The 10,117-nt window shown below is 65.4% G+C and overlaps 1 protein-coding gene across 4 annotated transcripts in view; it reads right to left on the bottom strand.

Annotated features, from left to right (window-relative positions):
* Positions 1-1,245: 1,245 nt before the first annotated feature.
* The window catches only part of INPP5E (inositol polyphosphate-5-phosphatase E), a 9,349-nt gene continuing 477 nt past the window's right edge, over positions 1,246-10,117 (bottom strand). For 2 of the 4 annotated variants that reach the window (XM_015594273.2, XM_006918111.3), the window contains exons 2-11: positions 8,610-9,641; positions 7,314-7,437; positions 5,860-5,957; positions 4,976-5,100; positions 4,704-4,823; positions 4,301-4,408; positions 3,506-3,667; positions 3,294-3,409; positions 2,741-2,877; positions 1,246-2,316 (exon numbers count right to left, since the gene is read on the bottom strand). In XM_015594273.2, coding sequence (XP_015449759.1) covers positions 2,184-2,316; positions 2,741-2,877; positions 3,294-3,409; positions 3,506-3,667; positions 4,301-4,408; positions 4,704-4,823; positions 4,976-5,100; positions 5,860-5,957; positions 7,314-7,437; positions 8,610-9,445 — 1,959 coding nt within the window. In that variant the 5' untranslated portion in view covers positions 9,446-9,641 and the 3' untranslated portion in view covers positions 1,246-2,183. Of the gene's footprint in view, positions 2,317-2,740; positions 2,878-3,293; positions 3,410-3,505; positions 3,668-4,300; positions 4,409-4,703; positions 4,824-4,975; positions 5,101-5,859; positions 5,958-7,313; positions 7,438-8,609; positions 10,101-10,117 lie in introns of those variants that run through there. The other 2 variants (XM_015594274.2, XM_006918110.3) reach the window with 2 other exon arrangements.

Below are 10,117 nucleotides of genomic sequence, written 5' to 3' on the forward strand. Positions count from 1 at the left end.
CTGCAGACGCCTCCACCAGCACACTGGGGGGCGCGCGTGGCTGCCGTTCAGTGCGCGGGGACAGGAGCAGCTCGTGGAGTGGGGTCGGTGTCCTCTCCCAGCTCCTGCACAGTCGGAGGTGGACTTCAGACGACCCGGCAGCTTTGTGAACATCCTAGAACTGCTGAAGGCGACAGCCGTCTGTTTTGGACGCTAGTGCTGGCCACCTCCCTTCCCCCTTCAGGGCACGGGGCTCTCCTGTTCTGTCCTCACCCTGCCCCGGACAACACCACGCTGATCCCTCACTGCTCCCCCAGCCACCCTCCCAGCCCCGAGCCCATCACAGCCTGTAGCACGCCATGCACCCCGCCACCTCCTCATCCGGCTGCCCGTTAGCACCGTGCTTCCCGAGGGCAGGCTGGCTGGCACCCCAATGCCTGGGGCAGGCCTCGCAAGCCCTGGAGGCAGGACACAGCGGTGTCTGAGGGTGAGAGCTGGACTCCAGAACCGCCCCACGCGCAGTCGTGTTCCACACGTCCTGGGACGCCGACTTTCCAGAGACTGGCCACTTCGTTTGTGTTACTTTGAATTTTAAACTGGCTTTCCAAATCCCACCCACCTACAACTTAAAGGCTGGTATGAAATGAATTGCGTAACTGACCCCTGAACTTGGATGAATGTAGCGATTCTCTGGATGTTAAGCCTGGGCTTGGGCCAAAGTCACTCCTCAGAGTCCCAGTTCAAGTCCCTTTTCCATGGTTTGGGTCTGAGAAGATGCCCAGGAAGAGGCCATAGAATTGCACTTTAAGCCCCGTGACCACAAAGTCTTCACAAGATTTTAGGTTGATTTGAAACTCAGCAGCACGTTCATTCCAGCCCAACTTGAGGCAGAGACCACCTGGGTAACTGTGAGCTTAGAGGGACAGGTGCCTCCGCGGGAATGGAGTTCCTCCCATCTGCAGCAAAGGTTGTGTGTGTGCTCCTTTAAAATCTGTATTTCTTATTTAGGGAGCCTATGCTAATAAAAGTTGTATAGACTTAGTTGGATTCACTCCCAGTTGAAGTATTTGCTGTCTAGCTAACACCTTGGGCTGTGGGCGGGGCGTGGATGGCGTGGATGGGGTGGACATGGCATGGAGCAAACCCAGCAGGGGTGACATAGCGGGATTGTCCTGGCAGAGCAAACCTGCCTTTCCTACAAGGACATCGTGAGAACAAGGCATGCGTACCGATCATTTCTAGGACTCAATCTTTGGCCAGCAAGGGTTTAAGGTTCAATATGTGCATTTATTTAAAAATATAAATATGGAAAATAAATAATCTAAGAGATTAGGTTGAATGCCCCTAGCTTGTTCCACATTCAAAGCCTATGAATTTTCCTAGAGATGGGGGGAGACAGAGCAATAATGGGCTCTAAGCCCTTTGAAAAAAATCCCAGACATGGTGGAGCGCCAGCCCGGGTGGCTGTGTGGTGACAGTCTAAGCTTCCAGCAGTTGCTCAGGCCAGAGATGCACTGCTTATGTTAGTGCCATTCATGGCCAATGTTACACGAGCAAATGGTCTGCCATCAGCAAAGCCAGAGGAGAGGGAGGTGGCGGTGGGGGGCAAGTCCAGCTCCTTAACGGCCAGGATGCAGCCCTGAGGCGTCGGCCTCACCCTCGCTCTGGCCCAGCGGCGGGGACCCACGGTCACTCCCTGGACATTGTCTGGCTTTGGCCCTGTGAACAACTCAGCGTGGTCCTTCTGCTTGCCATGGGATCTGGGACCCCAGGTCACCCCACCGAGCAGCCTCCCCAGTACTGGGCCACCTGTGCTCAGGTGAGGAAGGGGTGCTGGGAGGTGATCTGGACAATGGCGTGGCCGTGGGTGTGCAAACATGGAGTCGGGAGAGTCAGCACAGGCAGCTGCTCACGTCTGCTGCCGAGTGACAGTGACAGGTGTGGTGCGGCCAGCGCCGGGGCCCAAGCTCTGTCTGCGCTGAGGGAAGCCAGGTGTCTGCAGGGACACGGGTGACGCGTCTGTAAGCGGACTGGCTCCTGTCCAGCGATGGGGTGGCATGCCTCCCGCAGTGCCAGCCTCCTGCCCGGGTCTTGCCAGGACAGCAGGAGCGGTTGGTTCATCGGTGTCCCCACCCACCACCTCCTGTCTTTCCGGGGTTTTCGGTCGGATACGCCCGGCGGCAGGAGACAGTCCTTTGGCAAACTTAAGAAACGGTGCAGACGGCGCTGGAGTGCTGGGTCTTCAGTGCTCGCTGTCTCTGCATCTCTTTGGAAATCCGTCTTTTAATGCCTATTAGGTACAATTCGCGGTCAAACTTGCCGGCAGCTAGTGGAATGCTGCGGAGGAGAGAGAGGTCAGGCCCGAGGAAGGGTGGGGCCGGCCACAAGGGGGCGCCCAGGCCCCGGCCCTCTGCCCGCCTGGCCTGGCCGTCCCACCCCCAGAGCTGCCGGCGAGAGCGGAACTGAGAGCCTGGGCCAGGCAGGCTCTGCTGACATCACCGGAGGGCGTGTGCAGGGGCCTGGCCAGGTCCCCACTCTCTGGAATGTCGCCCAAGTGACACCCACTTCAGATCCAGCCGTGGCAGCAATCCCCACGTAGGGCTGCCGGGCCCCTGCTCCTGCCAGGGGCGGTCAGGACGCAAGGGGACGACGGCAGGCACCCCGATCCAAAGCGGGCGCCCACCCCCGGAGTGGGCAGGGCCCGGCCCCGGCCCCGAGCCCGGCCGCCCGCACGAAGAGAAGAGGCCGGGCGGATACTGACTTGTCTCTCCCGGGCCTCACTTTCACCCGGAACAGGCCGTACACGGGGCGGTGGTCAGACGTCCTGATCCCGGGACAGGAAGAGTACTTGAGTGGGCAGATGTCGCCCTTGTGGCGGCTTCTGTACACGACCCGGTCCTGCGGGAAGACCGCGGAGGCAGCGCAGTTTGCTGCGCGCTCGACCTCGCCTGGCCCTGCGGCTCGGCGGCCCCATGCCGGCCGTTCCCAGAGCGTCGCCCACACCCACGTCCCTGCCGGGCGTCCAGCTGGGTGCTGAGGCCTCCCCCTCACTGCCCTCAGGCCGCACTGGCACCCCCAGCCTCGTGGGCATAGGCGGAGGCGCCAGGTTCTAACCGGCACCCGCGTCCAGTGGCCTGTCCACCGCCAGCCTGGAGGCTGCCACCCTGCGCACTGGCCGACAGAGCGACCGGCTCCAGTAAAACCAGCGCCTGGGCCAGGCCTCCGAGCACGGGCGGCGGCACCCGGGCCGCCCCCAGGAGGGCACTCAGGGGCGGTCACCCCCGTCCAGCCCGCAGCAGAACCGCCCCACTCACCGTGTACGATGGCGTCCGCTGCTTGGACGTGGTGTCGTACACGTCCTTCCCAACGTCGAACTTGTATGACGGGAGGAAGTGGATGTCCGGCTCCTGGAAGCCCCTGAAGACGGACCCTGGAGCGGGCGCAGGCCGCCTCAGACCGGCCAGCGCGGGGCCCAGGCTGCGCCCCCCCGGAACCCGCCCCCCGGGCCTTCCCCTCCCCGCCTCACCTTTCTTCATCTCCCGGGTGAGCTGGTCGAGCTGCAGCAGGGCCGGCACGCTGGCGCCCGGGTCCTGCCTCAGAATGGCCTCCACGGCCACGCGCCCAGCGCCCAGGCGGAAGTTGAAGTCTCCGAACCAGAACACCCCGTCAAAGCGCGTGGTGACGTCCGCTGGGGCACAAGCCAGAACGCGCGTGAGTCCCGCCTGTCCCTCGAGCTACGGCCTCAGTGACGAGGGCCAGTCTGTGTCCCCTGCCACATATAGCCACAATGGGGCAAGGACGCCTCCGAGAAGGTCGCGGCCACCCGGTGGCTGGGGCCTCAGGGTGCCGGGGCGCGTGCTGCAGTAGTTCCCCGGTTGACATTCGAGTGTGGTTTTGTTTCATTTCACAGTGACAGACAATCCAGAAACCACGTGACCCGTCGGCCGCACACAGTGGCCCTCACCCTCAGGGCTGCCACACGCCCCACCTGCGCCCACCACCAACACTCAGGTCGTCCCGGCACAGCTCGCGGACGGAGCACAGCGGGCAGCGGGCGGCGAGGACCAGGCAGAGCCCAGCCAGCGACATCGTGACGATGTGGGCAGAAGCCTCTGGGCCTCTCGGGCGTCCGTCTGCCCAGCCACTAAACAGGCTGACGCAGTCACCACTTAGGAGGCAGGTGCCACGCCCCGTCTCACGGTGACTTTATTCCAGGAACTTTCTTTCTTGACCTCAGTTCTCAAACCTCTAAACAGTCTGTCCCCGCTCAGCTTGCAGGGGACGAGGCAGAGGTGCCGCCTCTCCTGCGAGGTCCGCTCACCTGGGTCAGAGCGGTACGGGCAGGTGTCTGGCACGTTCTTGGGCAGGGCGAGGCCTTGGACGGTCTTGCTGTAGTCCAGCAGCCTGTCGCCGACCTTCCCGTCTCCAGCTGCAAGGACAGAGTGGCGGGCTGCACTGTGCCTCACGCAGGACAGCTGCGCCAGCAGCGAATACTCAGGGCGGACGCTGGGGGCCAGCCGGGTGGAGACCCCTCCCCGCAGCAGCCCGGTCCAGCGCGCCTCTCCCTGGACGGACCTGCTTTCGGCCCAGTGGGACGAAGACCACTGTCACAGGCTGCAAGGCCAAGCTGAGACCCAGCACCCCGCCCTCCTGTCAGCCCCGTCAGGCCGGTCTCTCCCACTGGACGGGGAGAGGGCGGTGGGATTCAGGGGCAGGTGACTTACAGGTGAAGTGGGACGTGATGAAGAGGAAGGAGGTGCCAAAGAAGGTGAAGCTGACGCCCAGGGCCCCCTTGGTCTTGATTTGGGACACGATGCGTGTGGTCACCGTGGAGCTCTCCACCTCTGAGGGGGGCAGGACGCAGAGGGCTGACGTGGGCAGACGCCCCGGCCGTCCGCGCCCACCGCGGCCCCCAGGCAGTGCCCGTGCTCTGCGCGCACACGCCCGTCCCCCCACAGAGGCGTGGCCGGTGGGCCGTGCAGACCAGGCCGCTCACCTGAGCAGAACCAGACGAGGTCCCGGCGGATGAGCACGGACATGTGCAGCGCCCCGTGGGCTGCCGAGCACAGCATGACGTAGTGGGGGCCCAGCGTCTCCTGCAGGCGCGTCTCCCACTCCCGCCTGCAGGAGGAAGTGGAGGCTGCCTGGGGAGGGGACTGGGGCAGCCCAGCTCTGCGCCCCGGACCCCGGGCCAGACAGCCCCTTGAGGAGCCGCCGGGAGGGACCCCACATCAGACTTCCTTGTCTTGCAAGGAGAATGGCGGGTGAGCAACACAGGGCGGTGGTGTGTCGGGCCAGAGGTTGGGGCCTCCCACACCCCTCCCCAGTGACGTCACAGGCCCATGTTCCCTGCTGCCTCAAAACCCTCCAGTGATGTGGGGCTGACGTGAGCAGAGGGCTGAGGCCCCAGTGGGAGCTCCTGGCCCGCCTGGCAGAGGCCCAGGAAGAAGTCCCAGGCCGGGCAGCAGTGAGGCCACCCTGTGGAGGCCAGGTTCCCTGGGGAGCAGAGCCCATTCCCCGAGCGTCTGCTCTGGACTGGCCACCTGCCATGTGAGGAGCAGGGGCAGGTGAACCTCGACAGCACCGCAGGCATGCTGCTACAGCTAGTACAGGCTAGCGGTGGCCCCACGGCCCCCGGGGCGGGCCCGCGACACTGGGGGTTGGGCTGCAGGGGCCCCGGCGGCCGAGCTGCTCTTTGCTGCGTCTGTGATCTCCTAGAGCAGCTACTTATTCACTAGAAACTAAACCTCACTTATTTTAAATTCTCCGAGTCACATTTGAGAAGAAAGCGGTTCGTGTGTTCAGCCAGGGCTTGGCCGTGGCCAGGGTGCTGACCCACACGGGGGTGGGGTGGGGGGTCTTGAGGAGGCACGGGCCTACCTGTCAGAGCAGCCCTCCTGGACCCCGACAACGTACAGGTCCTGGGCGTAGTCGGCCTCGGCCGGCAGCAGGAGCTCATCCAGGTTTGAAGGGGGCTCCTGCAGGAGAGCAGAACCTAGCAGGGCCAGGGGGCCCGCGACTCGGGGGGCTTGGGCCGGACAGGCTGGCCTCTCTGCGTTCCAGTCTGTCTTCGCCAGACCGGCTGCATGCGGCCAGCGTGGCCCCCAAGCCTGACGGTCCACCCTGCGTGTGCACCCCACATGCGTACTCGGGTGGGGACGACTGCTGCATGCGGGTCACGCAGGGAGGTGAGCACCCTACGCCGTTCACTCCTGCACCCAGCGGCTGCAATGCCACCCACCACCAAGGCCTCCAGGCTCAGGATGCGGGCTGGGCCCAGGGGTGGGCAGGGTGGCTTCCTAACTAGGAACAGCAGAGCCGCCAGCCTGGGGACCTGCTGCCTCCTCCCACTCAAGAGACATTTGCTCCCATCTCGTTCGGGTCACTGTTCTGTGGGGCTTCCGGTCACATCGGCCACACCCCGTCCCGTGGCAGCCCTGCCTGTTGCTCCCCAGTGCCTGTCTCCTGAACGTCCACTGGGACGCAGCCACAAGAAGGGACGGTCCTTCCATCCTCTACAGACCTTGGTGCGTGCGGTGACAGGGTCAGGGCTGCCTCCGGCCAGAGCAAGCCCACGCCCAGCCCCCGCGAACCCAGGCACCCACACGCGGGGCAACACAGACCGCTGACCTTGGGACAGAGCTCACTGTGTGAAGGGGTCCCAGGGAGGCACAGGGTTAGCTGGAGAGAGCCGGCAGGGGCAGTGGCCGGAGGGGACAGCGGCCAATGGGCTTCCGCAGAAGCAAATGCCCAGAAGTCAGCTCTGGGTCATTGTCGCGCTCGGGACACAAAGCAGCCCTCATGCCTGTGGTTTCCTGCTTGTCTCAACAGATTCCCTGGGCACCCCCAGCTCAGAGGCAGGACCCCAGGCAAGGGCAGGGGGACCACGGGGTGGATCCCTAGCTGGTGGGAGACAGACAGGGACAGTGGTGCCTGCCACTGTCCAGCCACTGACGTGCCACGCATGCGTTCGTCAGGTCCCAGGGACCTATGGGAGTGACCCCCCAGGTGAACAAGGGGCTCTGGGTGATGGTGAGCCACTAACGCTTCACCAGCTGTGGGGGTGTCCAGGTCGGGAGGCTGCGGGGGGCGCGGGGAAGCACTGTGCCTTCCTCTCGAATTCACTATTGGCCCGAAATTGCTCCAAACCATCAAGCGTCTGAGGAACAGAACACTTTGTGGCTGGGCCCTGACAGCGGGGGTGGGGGGTTCTGGCAGGAGGCCTCTGGGGTCCCCAGGGACTGGGTGGGGCCAGGCGGGCCGTGCACGCCACTCGGGGGCCCTGGAAATGACTGACGGGAACCCCGGCCTCTTCCCAAGGGGGCCCCCCTCACCTTCTGGCCCTGCATGTTCCAGGTGGCCACGAAGAGGGCCACGCTCCGGTCTGGGAAGTACCGGGCCAGCTCGTCCGCACCCATCAGCGCCCCGCTTGCCAGGAGGCTCCCCTCCAGGTAGCTCCTGTGGGGGATATGCAGTCAGGGTCTGAGGGGATAAACCCAGGGACGGGCCAGCCGCAGGGGTGTGCCTCTCCGGCCCCCCAAGTCAGGGCCTGGCCCAGTGTGTGCTTCAGACAAGCCACCCAGCCCTGCAAGGCTGCGTGGCACGTGCCAGGTGGAGAGAAGCAGGAGCCCGACAGGACTGTGAGAGAGGTGGGGACAGGGGACAGGACTGTGGGAGGAGGGGACAGGGGACAGGACTGTGGGAGGAGGGGCGAGGACAGGACAGTTTTCTGAGGTTCAGACTGGGCACTTCAAAGGGACCCAAGGCCCGGCCCCTAGGACCAGCCCAGGCCTAGGAGAAGAGGCTGCAGGTCTGGACAGGCAGCTCAGAAGTCTCTGGGGCCCCAGTCTAGTGACTTGGTAGCTGTGGCCTTGGGAGCTATGAGGCAGCGGCGTTTGGGAGCCATGAGCAGAAGGTAAGGTGGGCAGCACCCCGGTTCTCTGCAAGCTCCACAAACGTCACTGTGGATTATGAGAGCCCCACGAGCCCCGGAAACCAAGCCCCCGTGACATGAGCCATCCCTGCCCCCGGGCTCGGGGCAGAGCAGCAGGTCACACTGGTGGGGTGCCCAGCAGACAGTCTCAGAACACCAGAAACGGGGGGCCCTGCCGCAAGCGATCAGGCCCGGACCGTGACTGCTGTCCCCTCTGCGCCGTGAGTGCGCCCTGAGAACTCTCCCCCACGTGGCTCGGCCATGGTCCCTGGGGGCCCCCGCCCCCAGCTACGGGGCAGGCGTGTGCACAGCGCATCCCCCTCGCCTCCGCGCTCCGCGGGCGCCCACCGGGGCCACCCAGACACGTGGCCTCAGAACGCGGCCAGGTAGAAGCACAGCTCGGCGGTCCAGCGCGGGGGCCTGCACGCCCCGGCAAGGCAGGCCGCACAGGGCAGGATGGATGAATGAGCTACCGCTGTGTGCGGAGGACGCCTCGCAGCCACACCACCTGTCCCCAGGCATCACCAGAGGACAGATTCTGGAAGGGGCGCCCCTCCGTGGGGGGGCCAGGAGAAGGTGACTGCCGAAAGCTACGTTAGCCTCCACCTCAGGAGAACACCGTCACGCGGTCCTGTGGAGCTTGCTCCTGAGCCTTAAAGTCAAGGTCACGATGTCACCCGCCCCCAGGAGGCTCTACCTGCTCCGGACGTCCTTGGCGCGGATGGGCGCCAGGAGGCTGAAGGAGGACTTGGCAGAGCGCAGGGAACAGTCGTCACAGGCCAGGGGGCTCGGGGGTCGTCCGGGGCCCAGGCCACTGTGGGCCCCGAACAGTCTGGTCTGCAGGCGGAGCTTGTAGTCGGCGTGATCCGCGTCCACCCTGTGTGTCGTCCGCAGGGAGTCGGAGGTGGTGTTCCAGTCGATGGCGGGCAGCGGGCGTGAGGGAAGCACGTCGGCCAGCTTGGGGGTGCCCCCAGCCGAGGCTCCGCTCCGGGGCAGGAGGTCCGGGGAGCTGCTGACCATTCCGGAGATACAGTTGCCCCAGGAGGTGGGGCTCCCGCGGGCACACCCCGGGACCCTGCGGGTCATGGGGATCTCCTGCAAGGAAGTGCTCAGGCCAGGCGGGGAGCAAGTGTGCACGGGGGGCCCAGGGGTCTGGTCCGGCAAGGACCCCCCCGAGGGGCTGGCGCCACTGCGGGCTTCCAGGTCCTCGTGACTGGTTTGAAGACGCCGCCTCCTCCAGCCCTTCTCGTCCAGGGACAGTGCCCGCTCCAGCTTGGGCCTGGCCGGTGGTTTTGGGGTGAAGGGTTCTGCTTGAGCCTGTGGGCCTTCACCACTAATTTTTGCTGGGATGTTCAGAGGGACCCCCGGGCTCTTCTCGAGGCCAGGACAGGTGTTGGTGGGCGCGGACCCTGGACGGAGGGCGAGGTCTTTGTCCATGTTCAGGGGCTGCCCCCCGAGCGTCCTGCCTCCGGGGGAGCTGGGTTGCTGCGCTGCTGCCTCCGGGCGGCCCGGGCAGGCCGACTTGGACGGCATAGTCCAGGGCCCAGCCCAGCCCACTGGGACACGGCTCCCTGGCAGCTGCCAGCGACGCCCAGTGTCAGGGGTGCACGGTCAGATGTCCCCAGCCAGACACAGAGGAGAGAACCCACAGGGGCTCCCGGTCAGGCCTGGGGTGCTTCAGCTGCTGCATGGCTGGAGGCCCTGGAGTCCGGGAGTCCCCCACAGAGACCTAAGGGAGACGGCTGTTATTTCCACGAAGTGAACGTCCCTGAAGGACAGCTATGGCGCTGGGCGACAGAGTGGACCGGCCGGCAGCAGCCCAGCAAGAGCAAGCATTTACATATGGTCTGATGCCTCCTCTTAGTGGGGGGCGTGAAGACTCCCCATCCAAGAGAGAAGCCACCCTCCCGACGGGGCGCTGGAGCATGACCCAGGGAGAACTCCCGCCCCCAAGGGGACGCCCTGAGACAGCCGGGTCACCGCGCCGCCCCTGCGGCGTCCGGCCCGCCCTCCCTCACAGGCGCACCTCGCTCACCCGCGCGCCCACCATCGCCGGCCCGCAGACCTCGGCCCGAGGGCCAGCGACCGGGCAGGTCTACGGCGCGGCTGCCAAAGGCCCCGACTCGGGGCCTGCGATCAGGCCTGGCGGCCGCGGATACCCCGGGGCAACGACCGCCGCGCAGCCGCGGGTGGTGGGGGGCGAGA

Source organism: Pteropus alecto, unplaced genomic scaffold (assembly GCF_000325575.1).
Source record: "Pteropus alecto unplaced genomic scaffold, ASM32557v1 scaffold67, whole genome shotgun sequence".
Classification (NCBI taxonomy): domain Eukaryota; kingdom Metazoa; phylum Chordata; class Mammalia; order Chiroptera; family Pteropodidae; genus Pteropus; species Pteropus alecto.